This window comes from Gymnogyps californianus, chromosome Z, assembly GCF_018139145.2.
Source record: "Gymnogyps californianus isolate 813 chromosome Z, ASM1813914v2, whole genome shotgun sequence".
NCBI classification, from domain to species: domain Eukaryota; kingdom Metazoa; phylum Chordata; class Aves; order Accipitriformes; family Cathartidae; genus Gymnogyps; species Gymnogyps californianus.
Genome location: NC_059500.1, coordinates 28,681,920 through 28,703,652, shown reverse-complemented (window position 1 = coordinate 28,703,652; position 21,733 = coordinate 28,681,920). Strand labels below are relative to the sequence as shown.

The window sequence follows — 21,733 nt, the reverse complement described above, 5'->3', positions numbered from 1 at the left end:
ATAAACAAGGGTATGTGTGGCCAAGACTAAACATTAGGAAAAAAGGAACTGGAGAGAACACCTCCCAGACACAAGCTCAACCCAGGAACTGTCTAATATTAAAAGATTCCCACTTCTGCCAATAGTGGAATGTTACAACGAGTTCAAAGTATCCTTTAACAAGAACCCAACACAGAACAGCAACTAAAGTAAGTGCTCTCAATACAGGCAGTCTCTCAGAAGCCATCAGAAAGACTGGAAGACCCTGCTTAATGCTCCTAATAGTCCTAAGTCTAGATGTCCTTTCAAGAGTTACTTTGAGAGAGAAAAGCACAATCCAGATTTTAAAACTCAAGTACCATCAGCAGCCTGCTTCAATAAGCCATTTAATGTTAGTTCTCCTAGAGTCAAATGACTAAGCTATGCACTGGATTTCTAGACACAGATCCTTAGTTGTCTAACTGCCAATGTTTTCTACATTATTTTCATAACAGAAGCAGCATCTTATAATGGGAAACTCTCCCAGTTTTTACAGGAAATTGTTTCTCTCCAGTACTGGCAACCATACTACAAAGCTTATGAGAAGGAACTCTAAGTTGAAAATAACTGTGATGCTAAAATGTTTTTAATGAACAGTTCAGCTGGGAAAAAAAAAAGAAAAGATGTTTAGTTCTGTAGGACAGGGTTAATACACTTTTGTGAAATGATAACATGCTTTTGGATGATAAGGGCAATTCAAGTCTTCTGCTTTTTACTTGATAAGAAAGAAAAGCTATCTAATATTGATCATATGCCTTGAACACAGTTTACATCATATTTGCCTGTGCATATCAAACATGAGGCAAAAAGCACCAAACATGTACTAGTACTGTAAGCACAGGAGGGAAGCACTGGGGCTACATGAGCAAGCCATACCGCACAGCCTGGTAAAAATTACATTCAGCAGCTGAGGTTGGCCTCTACCAGCCTGAAATCTTATGCTTTGCAATATTACTGGGGGTTAGGCAGGAAGGATCACTACCCTCAAAATGAGAGGCCTCTAGCTTCAGTCTCCTGAATAGTGAGGATTACTCAAAACTGCAGGTACAGAGTGGAAACCAAGCTATTCTTTTTGATTCATGAACAAAATGAATCACATAAATGAAGGTAAAGTTCAAAGAAATATCTGCATATTGAGACCATTGCATCTGTGAAATTTTTCATTCACTCTGCATTACTGTAGAGCTGCACACAACAGAAAACAAAACCTTTTCTTCCTGAAATACCAAGTTATTCTCTTTTCCTCCCCCTCCCAAGTTCCCAAGTATATGTTTCTTCATCACTGATGCTATCTCTATCGTTATCCCCACATGGGGAATTTTTTTAACAGCCAAAAATGTAAGTAAATCAATGCCATCACTATTTATTTATTTTTACAAAGCACTTGTTTACTGTGTGGGTCTGTCCAAAATTTAATCTGTATATCCCAATAGCCCCCTAAAGACTACCAAAGTAGATTAGTAGTTACAGCAAATACTCTTCCAGATTATTGAAAAAATAAAAGATCTCTATGTTCAACATTGTAGTAGCCAGCAGCTCTCCCTGTTACTCAGTGCTCCTAGCAATCTACCCAACAGGTACAATGGATGAAGATAGGTGGAAACAAACATCACCTAGAAGTTACTACGCAGATTGAAAGAAGTAGTTGCAACCTCTTTGCTTTCATTTCTTGATCCCATGTTAGGGCAGCACTGCCACTGAGGGAAACACTTCCAGCCCTCCCACATACTGTTGGTATGCATCTGTAAGAACACCCAGTGAACCTGGACAAGGGATTTACCTCAGTTAACACCTAATGCTAGTGTTAAATTGAAGCAGTTCATTCACCCAGCTTAGGGGTGAGGTGGTCAGAAGCCAGGTGATAATGGGCAGCTTTTTCTGCTATTCCACCTGCAGCTTAAGTGCGCATGGAGTTATGACCTTAGAAACACAGTTAGTTTTTAGGATATTCCTTATACTGTTTCTAGATAGCTAATAAAGGGGTGGATGCCTGATTCAGAGCTTCATGACATGAACTAGAGAAAACTCACACACAAACCAAATCCTTTATGTACTCTGAAAAGACCAAAGCTGTCCTTATCTGCCTTTATGCAACCAATGCCAGTCAAACACTCAAAAAAACCCCCACAAACCAAACCAGCTCTTGCTGCATGTCCTGATTTCACCTTCCTCCCGTTTTGCCACAAAGGTCCCATACCCTCACAATACAAAGAAAGAGACTGCCCAATATTGAAACACTCGCAGCAATGGATGCAGATGGTGTTCTTTACTCTGAAGAGACTGTGTGTCATCATGGTAAAAGCTTCCTGGAGGGACCACCTACCTAAGAGTTCACGAAAAGGTCCCACACTCACTCATTCCAGTGAAAAACTGATCCCTTCAAAAATAAATTGTATATTTGAAATATATTATGAAATTTCACAAAATTTTCTTCAAACAATGCTGATGTCTTGGATAAGCCACAGCACTTTGGAAAGGCTCAAAATGGGCCAATTTTCACCATAGTACAAAATACAAGATGGGTCACCTAGAGCAACACCAATGGATCCTTACAAATACAAGAGTTCTTAATCATTTCTTCTTGGTATGCGAAACAAATGCTACTCAGAAAGCAGCACTTCCTTATAAGCACAAGGACAGAAGCCATTTCCCTTTCCTCCTTACTCATAAACCCCATGAGTTAAACTCTTCCAGAGACATGGTTTCACTGATGAGCAAAGTTTATTACTCTCTATTCCTGCCAACAACCTTGCTGACCTCTGTCCTTACATGAAAATACGTAACAAAGCTCCCTCTGTCCTTGTGATGTATGTGACTGCTTTCTGAAGTTTACTCTGAACATCACAGCCATCAACATTTGACCATAAGATAGGTATTAGACAGATGTAATCCACTTAAGATTCTTGCAAAAATACACGCAAAAATTTAAGTACTGCATTTACAAAAAATAGACAAAGTGCAGAAATTTTATCAAATGACAGAGCAGCAAGTCACTCATAAGTAGATTCTACTACAAATCACAGATCAGTCTGAACACTACTGTTTACATTCCTTTTATACAGCTGGATTATTTCTGCATCTTTGTTAGTCCTGTAGTTACTTTCTCTCTGCTGTGTGGGAAAAAAAAAACCCAAAAAACAGAAAACACCACTACAAAACCCCCACAACTTTCTGGAAGCCTTTTGGGGGATTTCAGATTTTTAACTTTACCCAGAAGCTAAGCAAAAGACATGATATATCAACCTCTCTCTACATCAAAAGGTTTTGGTTTAGCATTTCATTTTGAATTTGATAATTTTATTTGCTTTATAATTCCAGACTTCTCCCCCATGGCAAACTTACAAGTATATACATTATCCTAAGATTTCTGACTAGTGAGTAATCTAGAGAACATCAGTAGGATTCATAGCCTTTATCTACATCCTTCTGTATATACACATTTCTTCATTCAAAATAATGGCTGCTGTGTAGCTCATTTTCAATTTCATATGCAAGCTATAGGATGAGGAGCCCAGAAAAACCTGCCTTTGGGGTCAACTGCATTACCCTTTTCAGCTGTAGAACTTTTCTAGGCAGCAAACTGCTTAAGTCATTGTCCTGGTTTCGGCTGGGATAGAGTTAATTTTCTTCTTAGTAGCTGGTACAGTGCTGTGTTTTGGATTTAGTGTGAGAATAATGTTGATAACACACTGATGTTTTAGTTGTTGCTAAGTAGTGCTTATCTTAAGTTAAAGATTTTTCAATTTCCCATGCTCTGCCAGCAAGCAGGTGTACAAGAAGCTGGGAGGGAACATGGCCATGACAGCTGACCCAAACTACCCAAAGGGATATTCCATACCATAGAACATCATGCTCAGTATATGAACCGGGGGGAGTTGGCCAGGAGGGGCAGATTGTTGCTCAGGCATTGGTCAGCAGGTGGTGAGCAACTGCACTGTGCATCACTTGTCTTTTCTTGGGTTTTATTTATCTTTTTTTTGTTATATTCCTTTTCATTACTATTATTATTACATTTTTATTATTATTAGTTAGTATTATATTTTATTTTACTTCAGTCATTAAACTATTCTTATCTCAACCCACGAATTTTACTTTTTTTCCCAATCCTCCTCCCCATCTCACTGGGAAGGGGGAGGGGAGAGCAGCTGCGTGGTGCTTAGTTGCTGGCTGGGGTTAAACCACGACAGTCATAAGTAATCACACACAAAACAATACAAGGTGCTGAGTTCACTCTGCTCCCCTACATTAGCTTTTTCATCCAGCTCTTCATACACCTCATCTTGCCCCAGGACACCCTATGAAGTAGAAACAAGTAGTTGTTTTCTTCTTCAAGCACCTGTCTTGAAGTTGTGAGAAAATTACGAGCTCAAATTCCTTGTGTAGTCAAAGGAGAGATAAGCACATACAGATAGGCAATGTTTGTCTGCATTGGTTATCTATGTGAATAATTCCAGATCTCTTTATTCCAGGCCATCTTGTACTGGGTTTATGTGGCAAGGTTTTTGGTAGCTGGGGGCTACAGGGGTGGGATCTGTGAGAAGCTGCTGGAAGCTTCCCCTACGTCCAATAGAGCCAGTGCCAGCCGGCTCCAAGACAGACCCACTGCTGGCCAAAGCTGAGCCAATCAGTAATGGTGGTAGCACCTCTGTGATAACATAATTAAGAAGGGGAAAAAACTGCTGCGCAACAGGAGCCAAGAGAGAAGAGTGAGAGGAACAACTCTGCAGACACCAAGGTCAGTGAAGAAGGAGGGGGAGGAGGTGCTCCAGGTGCCGGAGCGGAGATTCCCCTGCAGCCCGTGGTGAAGACAATGGTGAAGCAGGCTGTCCCCCTGTAGCCCATGGAGGTCCACGGTGGAGCAGATACCCACCTTGCAGCCTGTGGAGGACCCCACGCCAGAGCAGGTGGATGTGCCCGGAGGAGGCTGTGACCCTGTGGGAAGCCCATGCTGGAGCAGGTTCCTGGCAAAGCCTATGGCCCTGTGGAAAGGGGCCCACACTGGTGCAGGTCTTCTGGCAGGACCTGTGGCCCCGCAGGGGACCCACGCTGGAGCAGTCCATTCCTGAAGGACTGCACCCCACGGAAAGGTCCCATGCTGGAGCAGTTCATGAAGAACTGCAGCCCGTGGCAAGGACTCATGTTGGAGTTGTGGAGGACTGTCTCCCATGGGTGGGACCTCACGCTGGAGCAGGGGAAGAGCGTGAGGAGTCCTCCCCCTGAGGAGGAAGGAGCAGCAGAGACAACATGTAATGAGCTGACCACAATCCCCATTCCCCTATGCCACTCGGGGGTAGGAAGTAGAGAAGTTCAGAGTGAAGTTGAGCCCGGGAAGAAGGGAGGGATGAGGGGAAGGTGTTGTAAGATTTGGTTTTATTTCTCATTATCCTACTCTGACTTTTGATTGGCAATGAAGTAAATTAATGTCCCCAAGCCGAGTCTGTTTTGCCTGTGACCGTACTTACTGAGTGATATCCCTGTCCTTACCTCGACTCACAAGCCTTTTGTTGCATTTTTTCTCCCCTGTCCAGCTGAGGAGGGGGAGTGATAGAGCGGCTTGGTGGGCACCTGGCATCTAGCCAAAGTTAACTCACCACAACATGATAACCTTCTTTCTCCACAGGATTTGATTTTAGTTTCCATAGTTTCTAATTTTTTACGTCCTATGCAAAAGAACTGCACTCTGGAATTTTCTTCATGTCTCCTAATTCAGTAACAGGCTACAGAAGTAATCAGTTCACTTTTCTTTCTAATGGATTTCTTAGTGTTTCCTTCTCTGCAGTTGCCAGTTCTCAACTTCTGATTTTTTTTTTCTTTGAACTTAGTAAGGTGTCTCATTTCCTGGTGGTCCTGCCTGTCTAGTTATCACCCACTCTCACGCTGTTCCATCAGGAGTTCCCACAGTCCCATCACACTCTTACCTTTCTCAAGTAAACAAGACCCAGCTCTCCCAAACACTCCTATTACCATAGCTCCTTGTGCTCCAACTGATACTCATGGTAACATCTGAAAGCAAAAGCAGCAACACAGATGCACGTCAGCCAGTACCTGTGACATATCCACATAGCTCAGCAGTTTTCAGTTGTTCATCTAGCAGCTTAACAGCAAAAATACCCATTTGAGTTCAAACTCTATGAGATACATGAAAAGTTTGAGAAATATGGAAAGTTACTGCAATTATACACAGTCTATATGGTCATTTTAAGTGACTAACTCCTTCTGATGGGGACTGCTATTACCAGTATCTTTATACAACTGAACGCATTACCACTTTTGCTTTTAATGAAGGCATACCTCTATCTAATCCAGAACAGAGGGCTCTCCGATTTATGCACAATGTATATACACAGATCTAAAAACTATATATATGTCTAGTTTACTTTTAGGCATATTTCAGTTGAAGCCAAGATCTCATGAAGTAGTGTGTAGAACTGGAAGAGAAGTATCTAAGTAGCCAGGTCAGCCAGCCCCAATAGCAAGTCATTAGCTAGCAGAGTTATATATTGTAGACAAGTTTCACAAAAGAACCCCGTAAAGTTTAAAATGTATTCAAGACACATAAATCTAGGATGTCGTAGAGCCAGTTTCCTCCTCAGCAGCACCTCTTTTTATACCTGGAATAATGCACTGGGGCAATCAGAAGTCAAGGAATGTGACCACTGCTAAACTGTAGCTCTTTTTAAGAGATAGAGGTGACTGTTTTAGATATTGAGGTATGTAAGTTCGTGTGCCTGCCTGTCAGCATTCCCACATGCATGGGCTGTTTGTCTCTAGCAGCAAACGAACTGAAAATATGCAAGGCAAAAGAGAGTTAGAATCTAAGACACCGGATTTATCACCAGTTGTGCATGTTTTGAACTCTCAATCCTTCTCTGAGAGCATCAGTATGCTAATAACAGTAATAATAGCAAGTGGGAAAATAGAGAATATTCAACAGAAATGTAAATGTATATTTAAAGGAGATTCTGAATGAACAACGATCTTGTGACTTGTGAGATATCCATCTTTGCTTCAGCACAGTACCCTTTTCTCAGGGCTGCTCCTACTTCAACAGCCTCTGGGTCATCTCCAAAAGCAGAAGGAAGCCTTCTAGTAGCCTCTCTATAGTAATGAAGATCAGCCATTGGACTTTTGGAAGTCTATGGGAACAATGTCTTTTGCCTCCCCCTTTCCAAATACAGACCTCACAGTACAAGAGCACATACGCCTCCTTTAACATAGGCATAAACAGTGAAATCAACAAACACAGACCAATAGATCACAGATCAATTCTGTTTTCATGATACTTGATTTGCAAAGTTGAAGCATGAGTGTTCGTAGTTGATGATGAGAATTATGCCTATGCTTCCAGAGCAAATCTGCTCCTGAAAACCTGTATGCACCTGCTCTGTTTCACAATGTTTTCTGGAAAGTAACATCTGCATTGCCTGGATGAGTAAACTTAGAATTTAAGCTCTCACTACCCACGTTTTTGCAACACAAAATATGCCATATCCAGAGCAAAACTCTAGAGGTTCAGACATAACCAGAGATCAGACTGCCACATTTCTTTTTTATATATACACTAACCAAGATCCACTTCCCTTCTTTTTGTGAGTCATAAATTCATAACAATAGCAGTTTGCTTCACATGTAAAAGCCTTCCTTGTTAACACCATAAAAACAAAATTCTAAGCCCAGTTTTGCCAGTGTTCATTCAAAATCCTCACAGGGAATCCAAGCAGTTGGAGCAAGACAGTGTTTTGTTTACCAGAGCTCAGAATCACTTTCACATCTCAGAAACACGTCTCCCAGAGGTGTTTCTTCAACCTCAGCCTGCTAACTGTGTTTTCCATCGAGACCTCTGGACAACCCTGGAGAACAGATATGCACATGTCCTGGTTTCCCCCCTCCTAAGGCTACATGATAGCTCTCCCATTTTGATGCCACTGCTCCTATGATAACATAAATAGCTCCAGTGGCCACACGAATGCTGAACGTAATAATCTAAAAGAGGTGCAATTCAGCCGACCAAAGTATTTTTATTACACTTTGATATTTGTTCCTTCAGCAATAGCCTTGAAAAGGACAAGCTTAATTGGGTTGGGAGGCAGCAAAAGCAACGAAAAAGCCTGGAAAGCCATGAGATCAATCCAGGAAGCTTCAGCATGACTTGTCAAATGAGCTGAGGGGAGCACAAAATGTTTGAACCCAAGGAGCAACAAAACCAAGACAGCAAAAGTTAGGCAAAGTAAGGTAAAGGCATACAAACACAAATGTTTTGTAGGAAATCACCTCTTAATTTCATCACATGGACTACACTGACAAGGAGGCTGAAGCACTCCAAAAAGGCCCCACATGGGCCCCCAACATGGCTGGAAATTTCTTTTCAATACCAAACATTCCAAACTGTTAGGAACTTCGAATTTCAAGCATCTGTGAGCTGACGGTCTAAATAAGAGAACAGGCAAGTGTATTGGTAAGCCGCAATTCTCCAGGTGCCCTGTGTCTATAACCCAAGAACAACGGGGTTATCAGGCCAAAATGTTCTTATCGATGACTTACCCTCTTTCTCAGAACAGGACAAACTCTCCCAGAATGAGCAATTCAAAGACACTTTCATGTCCGAGAAGACCATCTTTGCTACTTTAGCTATACTGATCAAGTTAGCATAGCATAACTTTCTAGCACAGACAAACCCTAAGCAATAACTCCAAAGATGCTGGATAATAAATATCAAAGCATGCGAGTACACAGACATTCAACAACAGTCATCCCAACTGTACTAAGCAGTATTTAAGTATTTTCACCTATTGCTGTCTAGAGAGATTCTAGGCCCTCCCTCTACAGAGATGCAATAAACCTTAGCCAGCATTTCTTCTCCAAATGGTACAAATTCAAGATCTTTAGAAGATCAAAATTAAAAATAGTTCAGTAGGCACTCATTTTAGTATCTCTTTGCTGGACAAACCACCTTAATTTGAAAATTCCTAGAGACATAAAAGGCCTCCAAAACTAGACATGGTGCCTTGAAAACAAAGCTCTCCTATGGCCTTGTACAATGACAGAATGATTTCCTATGTCTTGCCTTCTGATGCAGACTATTAGACTTCTTTGCTACTCCTCTTTTTGTCACTATTAAACTTGAGGGAAAAAACCAAAAGGGTAAAACAGCAGAAAAGGGAGGAACACAAAGGTAAGGAAGAACTAAGCTAGTAGAAACATTTGTCTCTTTGGGACAGTCCCAAACAGAAAATGCAGCATCCAAAAAATAACTGATAGGAAACAGACACTTGACCTAACACAGAAACATAATGTTAAAGAATAATAAATGAAACAAATGGCACAAAAGCCATCTTTGCTTTAAAATGCTTCAAGGCCACTTTTGCCCCGACCTAACTGGAGACTCAGGAACTCCAGAAAATTCTGGTATTCTCTTTTGGCCTCACTACCTGCCTTGCCACACAGCCTCCGTGCAGCTGGTTAACAAGAGATACAGATGATACTTCAGTTAATTCACATTAAACAAGTCTATAACAATGTGGGCAACTCGTTTACTTTGAAAATTCTCTTTTATGACACAGGTGTTTTAAGAGTGATCCTCAAAAGAAATCAGTAGCTACATGAGAGGCAGAATTAATGAAAACTGGTTTTCATGGATTTTTGTTCTGTATTTTTATGTTCCCTCCCTGCAATAACCCAGTTCCCCTCCAAATCCTTAAAATTCCCATTCCCTGCAATTCCTTTGGTTTCCCTAGTCCTTGATATCCTCCATTCTTTCCTGTGTCCCTGTAAGAGAGACCATACACTGCAGCTGTTTGGAAGCAAATCACTGGCTAGCTGCCCAGCAACTACTTATGTCCATGGGTCAAGTAAGCCAAACAGAACAGCATCAGCTCCCTTCACAGTGTTTTCTTCAGGGGGCAGACTAATTTATCTGCTACTTAACCACTGATTTCTTACGATTCTTTTTTCGAAATGAAAAAGCCTCCCTCAAGTCAGAAGCTATTTACACAGAAACAGGACTAAAAGAACAAGCATGTCAGCTTTACATAGAATGCCAACTTCACATTTACATGGGAAGGCAACCTGAGGAGGTCATATACCACAGTTTTTCACTCTTTGCCTACTTTCTGCTATGCTCATATTTTATGTTACTGACGGAATTCTTGTTTGTACCATTTTTCTTTAAAAATACTATAGAAGATTTATGCTCTAGTGGACTCATCACATCATAACTACTGGTTAGGTAAAGACTAACAGAAAAAGATGAAAATACGTCAGTGAATATCTTTTGTATTTTTTGTTTATTTGTACATATTTTACTCACATACCCTACAAGCTTGAAAAAACCCCTCCCATTACCGAACAACACATCTCTCAATTCATTTATTGGACACCTTCTGAGAAAGTGTACCAAGTATGACAGCAAAGACAAGACTCAACATCCCCTACATCTCTAAGACGGGGAAAAAAAAAAAACCTGAAGTGCACACTTTTGTCTGTCAAAAGAAAACAGACTGCTTGTACGTAAACCAGCAAGCAAATAAGTCAAGAATAAGTGTTGAGAGGCAGAAATGTAGCTCTGCTTTCAGCACTCCTTTAAATACAAACAGCTATTGATGCTTTACCCAAAAGCACAAAATATCAATCACAATAGGTATTTTTGGTTGTGTGGGGAGGAAGCGTGTTAAGATGAACATGGTGAAAAAATCGAGGTTAAAAAAAAAAAATCTCACGAGACAGAGGTGACACTTGTATGCCTAAGCAAACTGAGTTCTCACCATCACTTCTGACCATCTGCAACTAAAATAGTCCCAAATTACTGTTACTTCTCTAATTACAGTGCCTGAAGCAGGCATCCCCAAGCCAAGGGCAACATGCCCACTACAGCGTCATACGGAGTTATTCAGGTTGGGAGAGACTGCTGGAGGTCACTTAATCCAATCCCCCTGCTCAGACCAGGCCAATTTAGAGCAGGCTATCCAGTGCCTTGTCTGGCTCAGTTTTGAATATCTCCAAAGTTGTAAATTCCATAATGTCTCCAGTTCTCTGCTCCAGTGCTTCACCACCTCCAGGGTGAAAAGAATTCTTCCTAATATCTGACCAGAAATTCATGTGTTCCAGCCCGAGTCCTATTCCCAGCCTCTTGCCCTACCAGCATGCAAGAGTCTGGCTCGCTTTTTTCTGTGTCCTCCCATGACAGAAGGGTAGAGAGCATTGAGACCTCGCCCTGGTGACATCTCTTCACCAGGCTGTGCAACCCTAGTTCCCTCCACCTCTCCTCATAGGTGACATGCTCCAGCCCCTACATCATCTTGGTGACCACAAGTGAGCTCACTCCCCTAAGTCAGTATCTGCCTTTTCAGCAGAGCTGCTACCCACCCATTCAGCCCCCAGCCTGATCTTTTGCACACAGTTATTCTGCCCCAGTGCAAGACTTTGCATTTGCCTCTGTTGAATGCCATGAGGTCCCCAACGCTCCAGGCTGTCAAGGTCTCTCTGAATAGCACATCTGCCTCCCAGCATACTGACTGGTCCCCACAGTATGGTGTAATCTGTGAACTAGCTGGAGGACCACTATTTCACCAAAGAGGTATGTTGTTCAGTAATAGGAGTGTTTTTTTCAAGTTTGTAAGGTGACACCATCCTAGTCACTGTTGTCGTATCATTTTTACCGTATTTACCACTTTCATAGCTCTTCCCTAATCCCTCATGTTCACTATGCCCTTTTTAAAAAAAGCAGCCAAAACGCAACAAATCCTTTAAGTTATTTTTCCTCAATGTTCAAATTCTTCATTATTAGTACTTTTTGTATCTCAATGCATAAAAGCAGGATCAAGAAGATTTATGTCCCATCCCCGCCTCCCCCTGCCCCCCAAAAAAGAAAAGAGAAAAGAATATCCATTTGTCCAGATTAGGAGCTAACCAGCATATTATGAATTTACAGACTGGCTAAACATTTTCTTCTAAGAACTCCAAGTGAGGGTTTTGGAATGTAACTGACTCAACCACCAAACTCAGGGTCATTCAGGATGACAAATTTTCCCACTCTTAGACTAATTTAAAATTAGGAAGAGAAAAATAAATCCATTTAACATTTCATTAATCCAAAACTGTTGCAGATTATTCATTTAAACAAGGATTTATATAAACACTTCTATGGCTTAGCATCATGCATGACCAACCAAAATATTACACAGTCAGCAAGTGAAAGACCCTACGGGCACAAGAGACTGACAATGTTTTAAAAATGAAATTAAGTTTTAATGAAGAAAGGAATATTTTTCTGGGTGTATCTCCCTCACTTTTTCAGTCCAACTCAACAGACACCTATGAAGAACAACATCAAATATATCTTGACTCCCACTTTTTTGAAATATGCCACTGCAGCATGTACCACAGTTTGCTGCTTTACTTCTTCACAAGCACAGTCACAGATTTCTTAAGTTTGAACACAATTCTCACACCAGTGGCTAAAAGCCTTCACTCCCAGGCCTCCAAAAATCATAAGGAATTTCTGAAACTGCTCAGAAGTCTAACTTGTATCCAACCTCCAAAATCATCTGCAAAAGCAATTTTCAGATCATACCATAAACACTTTAAGTAATCTTGCTCAAAAACACACACAAACCACAAGGATCACAGACTCCCAGGGTTTCTGAACGAAAAGGCTCAATAACCTACCACTAAATCTGCACATAAATTCTTTCCAAAAGCTGCTGCTTACTCCTGCTTGGCTTGCTGCCATATCAACTTACAAACAGGAAAAAAGTGATGCCATGCAAAAGATCTATACAGAAAGCCTGCACACACTAAAAATAGGCAGATAAACACATTCTTAAGGGGAATAGAAAAATCACTTAAAAATGTCAACCTGTAGGTGGGGGAAAAAACCCCACCACAATTCAGATCCTGCAAACATTTTCACATGCTCTTAATGAAAGCAGAAGTACCCACGTGCCTAAAACCCAAATCTTCGCAGAGCAAGAACCCAAGCAGATAGTAAATGTAAAACTCTAATGTTTTCACTTTGGAACCTGAACATATGCCAGGTGCAAAGCAGCAAAAGATAAAGAGGGTATAACTTTCAGCTGTGCTGAAAATACATGCAGCAAATGTTTTCAAACTGTATGTTGCAGTTCCTTGGTGCAGGTTCAATCATACAGCACTCGCACTGTTCCATGTACTCTCCAACAGACCCAACTTCTCTATATACACAGTTAACATTACTAGCCATACTTTGTGGTTTAATAGCCACTCTCCAGGCTCTCATACAAATAGAAGTCATGCGAACAAATACTGTGTATGGCTTTCAGCAACTTTTAAATTATTTAAGGGTAGTCTTCCTAACAGGCAATTTTCCAGGTATGCAGATTATGAAGTATTTTAGTAAGAGTCACAGAATTCATACTTTACTCCTCAACACATAGACTGGCAGAAAATATATAACACAACTAACAACCTTCCTCCTGCCCTCCTTCCAAAAAAATGGGCCCTGGACCACAATCTGTAGTATTACAGGAAAAAGTGCAATTCCCTTGTTCATAAGGAATAGCAAAAACAATCATAAACACCCTTTAACAGTGTAAGTAATGTTCTTTTTGATACTGGCTGCATACCCTTGTGCTACAGTTATGTACATTATACAAAAGAACAAAAATTAAATGAAAGACTTAAGTAAGTTTTTCTGATTTTTTTTTGTTGTTGTCGCAAATTAAGCAATGGAGTATGTCTCCTTTTAAGATTATCATTTCCCATTTGGGATTGTCCCAGAAGCTAGTGACCAAGCCCCAATGCTTAGAGTTGTCAGCTCTGAAATACCACAATGTTTCATTGAAGGCTGGTTACTATGACAGCCCATGTCCAAGAAAAGGACACCAGCTGCTGGACAATGTAGCAAGTAACATAGATTATCTGTGAGGCTCCACAACCCCAGTCATTACAAGAGACATTTGAGAAAGGTCTTGACACACTTTACCACCAACAGACTGATCACAGATGTTACTTTTTCATATATCATGGCTGCAAAGGGCTTGCATGAGAGTGAGGATGCAGAGGCTCAACCTAAACACAATGCCAGTGATAATGGGAACAGCAACCCAGGAGCTTAAAGCTGGAATGCCAGGCTCTCAACTGAGAAAGGTATAGGGAAGAGTGTTTTAAGAATGAACATTTGGAGCATGTGTGTGCATTTGAGAAGCTCAAAAACCAAAAACACTGTACATTGTGCTTGCTAAAATACTTCTGAAAATACCTATGACTTACTATTTCAAAAACCACTTCCTGCATCTTTCCCTAAATAAAGCGAAGCATGCATTCTTTGCTCTACATTATGCATCAAGTAACTTCCAGAAGGAAGCTTTAAGTCATCAGAGCACAAGAACAACAGTATTTTTCCGCTCAAGAATGGAGAATCTTCCTCATTCAGGCAATTCTAAGAACCAAGCATTTACTGTACTTCACATACACAAAGAAGAAAAAAATAGTTTAGAACAAGCATGTAAGAATGCAACCTGAAGGTGTTTAAAAAAAAAAACAGCACCAAAAAAAACCCACAACAAAACAAACAAAACCCAGAAAAACAAAGGTGGGAGAAAGCAGCACCATCATATTTAGAATATTCAGTGCAAAGGGAGCTCCCACTGCAAACTTTGTAAGACGTTCTCTGACATTTTGGTACTCTTCCTTCTTGTTATCCCACCCACATCTTGCATCACAGTAATTCTGACAACTCTTACGTTTAGATGACACATCTCCATCTGAACTTCTGATATTAAGCAGATGCCACACAAGAGACCACTTAAAGTAGCTGAGGTGCAAGAACTAAGAAAAAAAGCTGCAATGCTATTGGTTGAAAAAGATTTAAAGCCTATCTTTCTCAGGAAAAAAACATGGGTCAAAAAGAGTCTGTGCACGTGTGGATTTCATTTTGCCAAGATAACTTGTGGGTGAAAAAAAGGGCTGTATAAGCAGCAAAACTAAATATAAAAAGTCAAGGAAAAAAAAACCCCAACAACTTGATTTTTTAATTGAGCACAGCTTTTCCAAGAATTTACAATGCTCACAATCATGTTTATTAATATTCTTTAAAGCAATTTCTCATTTTAACCTTTTTGTGACAAGGCAAACATACTTCTCAAACTATGTTGAGAAGAGTGTTGACTTTTCAGTGTCTACACCCATCTGAAAGCATGGGTGAAGCAGTGAGAGTATGACGCAGTGAGAGCACAAAATCTGCTCTGCTGCCTAACTTTTTTTTCTGTAGTAATTTCATCTTGGAAAGAAATAGCTCAAGGCTCAAACAGCACATGTAATGTGCCTGGGATGCCAACTTGAGATGGATACGAAAATGCAAATGTTGTAGCATTGTCATTAAATACAGAAAAATCATGCAGGCATAAGAGGGAACTGTTAGGACATGAACAAAGCTAATACACACACACATTTATATACGTATACCTGTAATTTTTCACGACGTTCCTTTTCTTTGAACTGAGACTGTACTGCACATTGAATCATCAATTACCTGTTATTAGTTACTTTAAGTGAGATGAGACCATCAGTTTCAAAACCAGGCAAACTCTAACCAAAAACTGTACAAGACGTCAGAGCTAAATTGCTTTTCAGCTGCAAATCCATGCCATCTTCACCAATGCCTGTGGAGTGACACCAGTAGAAAAACCAATAGACACATCTAACACTTTCCCTCTTAATGAAAACTAATCTCTCCCCCATTTTCTAGGCAATTAACAACTTTTAGCCAAAGCAGTAGCAAACAAAAGACAGGTGAGTTTACAAATGAAATCAATTGCCAGCTACATTGCAGCTCCATATTATGTTTTTCTGTGTAGCCCCCCCAAACTCACAGTCCTTCTGACAGCTCAAGGATCAGTTCCAGTACGTCATCCAGTTCGAATCAACAGATACTGACAATAATCAGTATCTTGATGGATTAGACCAAAAGGATAATTCAGATTATTTCATAAGTAGATGTTGCAAAGCGGAGCATGCATTCCAAAATTAAATGCTTATCTCTGGTCTTTTTCCTATTATTAAACTGAAATTTGTACTATAGAGACAATTTGGAATTTTTCATTCCTGTGCTCCTGCATATTCTACATTTGAAATATGCCAGTATAAGCAAGAATAAAGTTGTTTGTACTGCAAGAACTACAATTAAAAGATCTGCATATTAATTTTATTTTATTAATTTTCCTTACAATACATTTATCTCAGTCTCACACTTTCTTTAAATACTTACGTCGGGGGGGAAATATCAACATTTGCTAGCATTCACTTGAGCTGGCTGGTGCTGGCACCTAAAAAGCATACCTCCAAAATAACTTCATACAGTACATTTACGGCATAGAACAATGTCAGGCCATAAAATTATCATTTCCAGTTCATATAAGCACTACATATTAATTTGCCACAGAAAGTGAAATAAAGTGATAGAGTAGTCACAGAGAATGACTTAAAACAAATGTACGTTATCCGAAAATAAATGTAAATGTACTCCCTTAACAATTATTTCCTGAATTAATCCCATAAACATGCAACTCATTCCTGTTATAACTAACTTCTGGAAATAAACATTCGGGGTATGTCTGCCAGCATTAATTCCATGATTACTAGAATCTATTCAGAGTACAACTACTTTATGTAAAAAACAAAGCATTCTATCTTGCTTTATAATTCAAAACTACCAAAACCAACACACCAACATTATAATAAATAATTCTGAGATACTAAAGGTAATTACAATCTAGGGTCCACGACAGATTAGTTCTACCCAATAAACATGCACAGTAACAGATTTACAATATTGTGGTAATTCTAACCAAGAAGTACCACCAAGCCACTTCTTTACTTACAAACATTGCACTTAAACCAAATTCAAATAAAGGTGCTGCAATACTAGTTTCCAGTTTGGGTTTTTCTTTTTTCTTTGTTTGTTTTTAATCTATCAAAATCAATCACAACTCTTGGAAATCATCCACATACTGAATGTGCTTCACTTTTTCTCACTAAGAAGTTATCTTTCCATCTTGCTTTATTTTACATGGTCATAAAGCTCTGAAGGCATCACCGTGACATACACCAGAAAACTTGCATCTGTCTCCAGGCATTGCAGAATTAAGTATGACACTCACTGTAAAGCCACAGTAACTGCTTTCCAGTTTGAGAACAAAACCACACATACCATGCATAGACGGTATAACTATGCACTACTGCTAAAGGCACAAAAGCTTACATGTGCTGATATGAACATACAAGGAGTTTTAGTACTTATATTACAACTGCTTAGCATATACAGCATCAGGCAGAATCACTATGAATTCAAACAGCTTTCTACAGCACTTAATCGACACATTAGTAGTATCTTTACAAGCAAGTCCATCCCCTCACATTCCGCAGTTATGCATATGTTTGAAAACTGGTACTGATCCTTTCATCAGCAGTTTCAGCTTCTCCGAACTGAAAGACTTAGCAGATGCCTAGTTATCTGCCTAAATAAGCACCTCCTATTACTGCTCTTAACAATATTTTCTGATAGGACTTAGCCTCATGTGCATCTTAAACAAAAATTTTAGTTTTAAAGTTATTCTAACTAAAGACTTTGCAACATAAGGAGGGCAAGCAATATTAATTAAATTTAGCAAAGTTTACCAGATGACATCCAAAAAGCTGATATGCACAACAAAGATGTTTAAGAGAAAAGCTGCTTTCACCAGCTATAGACATCACACCAGTATCTTAAGTACACTGCAGCTTTCAAAAGCCATCTTTCCTTTCCAAATGTTGCAAAACCTGAGAATGTTAATATAGACCTCACAAAAAAAGTGAAGCTGGAAAGGTCTAAGACACACTTTTCTTTTCCTAGCTGACAACCTTGCCTCCAGGCAGGTTTCTCTTTTTCACTGAGGAGATGCATGTACCCCAGCAGAGGCAAAGTACTTTATGGAAGGTGAAGTGCCTCTTAAGATCAGGATCAATTTCCTGAATGAAACAAAGAATCAGCTGTTCAGTGCAGCATTTTCTAGTCCAATATTCTTTCACTAATTTGACAGCGACGAATACAGACTTTCCCTTCTGTTGACACACACTGTTTGGGAGAAAAATACAAAAGAAACAACAACAACAAAAAAGAAGAACCAGCCATTACTAACCGTTTTTCTGCTGGGGTAAAAGAAATAGTAAACATTCTCTCAACCTTGCTTGTAAACTACAGTAATTTCACTAACCCCTGACATTTGAAGACCAGATCACAATGCAGTATTTTATCAAAAGTTAATATATTTGGACCACCAATAGGAGACTGCTGCTCTCAAGAGCACAACTAAGAGAATGCTCAGCAAAACAATCCAAGTTCAGCCCTGATGCCAGAGTTTGGTGCATCATTTTTTCCTCTGGTGACAAATATTTGAATGAAACAGGCAGACTTTCACAAAGTCAGAGTAACAGTCTTTCCCTTTGGAAAAAGAAAATCCATTTCTCATCCCCAATCTAGAGATCTCCTGGATTTGTCTGTAAATTATGACATGTTATCTCAAAATTAGAGGATGAATCAGAGATCATACTACATGAAAACATTTTATGTATTTTTGAGATCACAACTAACAACGTTCACCTGCTACTGTGACTTCAGTATATTGTAAAACTTAATCATTTAACTTGGGCATCTGCAAGAGCTCTTTTGTGCAAACTAGTTCTGACTATTCCAGTTACCATTAAGCACAGGACTTCTAAGCACAGGGTCTGTGCTACTGAATACGAAAACTTCAGGACAAACCCAAAAAGCCCCTTCCCTTTTTGGAGAAGAAAAAGCTCAGCATTCCCTAATCCAACAGTCAGGTCTTCGTACACTAGGCCTGCGATGAATTAATTATATGATAAGGGTTATAGTTCTTTTCTCCACCAAGATTTTCCAAACCATGGGAAATACAAAAGCTTTCATCTCCCAATAGTAGCATACTAGGTCAGTTTGTCTATGGGATTATTAAGAGTACGGGAAGGTTAGGAGAGGTTTTGAGATCAGGCTTTAAGACAAGGTTATCATCTACACCAAGAATGTTGAAGCAATTTTAAAACAAAAAGTTGAAATACAGTTTCATCAGGTAAAACTTCCATTTCCAGATCACATATATTGGAAGAATATTTTCCTCCTATATATTTTATTTGGAAGGCCCAAATAGCTAGGCAGGAGAGACTGATCTTCCCCGTGTGCTGTGCGGTCTCAGCACATAGGGAAAGCTATTTTTGAGCTACGTAATACAATTCAAAAGTAAAAATTCAAGTTCTTCCTCAACTTTCTGCATAGCAATCTAATATTCTGTCAACCACAAATTTCAAGAGGAACTTGTCTATAAAACCTACTTCATTTCAAAGCAAGATTTCCATCAGTATAAACATCCATACTGCAGACTCCTGTAAATCATCCGAGTAAGTCCCCAAGACATAAGCACCACTAAAAACATGTTCTGAGAAAAGACTAATCAGATATCTCATTTCTTCACCCTCCAGGCCCAAAGAACAATGTCTTGTTTCCTGCCGTTCTCCCATACTACTTCCTAATTACTAAGTTCATATATACATAAGCAGTTTCATTCTTGCTGCCGTTCACAAACAGCAGCTTAGGAAAACATCTAAGGCCCCAGTCCTGAAACCACACAGACACTCGTTTGAATTTAAGCATGTGGGAAAGGCCAGTGCAGTCTTGGAAGCGGCTCCGGTGTTTGACAACAAGCACATCAGCCCAGATGTTGGCACCTCAGTCCTGAAAACATCGTAGCTCCAGGACAAGTTAGCCACATACCCAACATCAGTTCCTCAGAGAGACCCTGCTGCGGGCTGTTTCTAACAGGAAACTCAAGAACACGTTTAAGGGGCAGCTGTTGAGGGCCCCAAAGGCACTCAGCCGCAGTTCCCACAGAGGCAGCCTGACTTCCAAAGCATTTTGGAGCTACATACAGGAACTTGAGGTGACCGGCCACTCTACACCGTGGATTCCACAGATGACCGGCACCCCGCTGCGAGGGGCGGCGCCTGATTCAGGGACACGGACACATCCCCCTCACACACACACAACATCTTTCAGGAGCGCGGCACAGCGGGCGCCCCGCGGAGCCCGAGGGCAGGCTGCAGGGCAGCAGCCGCTGCAGGGATGAGGGAGGGCGCGCAGGGCCGGCCAGGCCCCGGCGCTGCCGAGGGCACACCAAAGCCTCGCATGAGACGCGGCCACTGCCGCCGCGAGGACGAGCAAGGACCGACGCCCAGCGCAGCGCAACCCCTCCGGCTGCACCGGCGGCCGACAGACGGGGGTGCAGGGCGGGGCAGCGCTGGCAGCGGTACAACGACCAGAGGCGACACCCCCAGCCCCAGCCCCGCGGGCCGCCCGCGTTTCACAACGCCGCATCCTGGCCGCCGGGGAAAAAGCCATCGCCGCGCTGGCCACCGACGCGCAGGGGGCCCCGGACCCCCTGCGGCAGCCCCCGGGCACGCCGTCGCTGGCGGGCGACACACGGCCGGTCGGCAGCCGCCGGGACTTGCCTCGCTCTACTGCGACCGGTGGGAGTTTCTCCTCCGTCCCGTGCCGCTGCCCGCCACCCACCCGGGGACGGACCCCCCGGGGCGGTCGCGACTCCGGGCACTGCGGAGGACAACTTCAAGGCCCTCCGGGCCGGCTGCGCTGCCGGGCGGGGGTGGGACGCCCGGAGCTACTCCCCCTCCCCCGGGGCCCCTTTCCCGCTCACCTGGTGGCGGGCCTCTGGCGCCCGGGGCGGCACGGGGTGCGCCGTGGCCGGCGGGGCTACCCCGGCCCTGGCTGCGCGCTCCCGGCTCCGGCAGGCTCGGCCCGTGGAGGGGCGGCGGCGGCGGGCAAAGGGCGGGGGCCGGCGGTAAGCGAGCGGCACCGCCGCTCATAGCGAGTCCGGGGAAACCGGAGCGGGAGCTAGCGCGGGTCCGAGGGGTGCCGGGAGGAGGCAGGCAGCCGAAGGGGAGGTGGAGGCAGCGGCGGCGGCCTCGGGTGCAGGGGAGGAGGCAGCGGAGGAGGCGGGGGGCGGCGGAGGGGAGGAGGAGGAGAAGGAAGGCAGGAAGGGGGCGGCGGAAGAAGCCACCCATCTGCCGTGCGAGTCCGCGTCGCCGGCCTGGCGGAGGGGCTGAGGCTGCTCGCCGCCGCTCTCCTCGCCGCGCGGAGCGGCGCCGCGGTCCCCGCGGCGGGCGGGGACGAGGAAGCAGGCGTCGGACTGCGGCCTGCGGGGCGCTGGGCGGGCGGCGATGGGCATCGCTCCCCGCTTCGGCCAGCCGGCGGCGCCCGCCTTCTCGAGCGCAGCCCCGCCGCGGGGACGAAGGAGCGGTCAGCGCCAGCGGGGGCACGTGTGCGGCATGGGCGACGTGGGGAGCCTCCAGCTGGCGCGCAGCCCTCAGGCGGGCAGCGGAAGCCAGTGCCGAGCCGTGCCGGCTGCTCCGGGGGAGAAGCTACCGCCGCCGCCCTGCTCGCTGCTGAGGACGAGGAGGAAGTCTCCCCACCTGCTTCCTCCCTCCCTCCGCCCCGTCCTGGCCCCAGCGGCCCGGCGCCTCCCCAAGGCCGCTCGCCTCCCGCGAGGCCGAGCCCGCTCGCAGCAGCGCTGCTGTAAGGCGTGACGACCCGCGGAGAGCACACAGGCGCGGCAGCCAGCCGCCCTGTATTGTGGCGGTGCCCCCGCCGCCCCGTCGGCCGGGCGGGGGAGGGGGAGTG

The 21,733-nt window shown here is 42.9% G+C and overlaps 1 protein-coding gene across 1 annotated transcript in view; it reads right to left on the bottom strand.

Annotated features, from left to right (window-relative positions):
- Window positions 1–21,281, bottom strand: part of RNF38 (ring finger protein 38) — a 118,143-nt gene extending 96,862 nt beyond the window's left edge. The window contains 2 exon segments of the mRNA XM_050913689.1: window positions 20,751–20,966; window positions 20,969–21,281. Coding sequence (XP_050769646.1) covers window positions 20,751–20,966; window positions 20,969–21,281 — 529 coding nt within the window.
- Window positions 21,282–21,733: the final 452 nt, after the last annotated feature.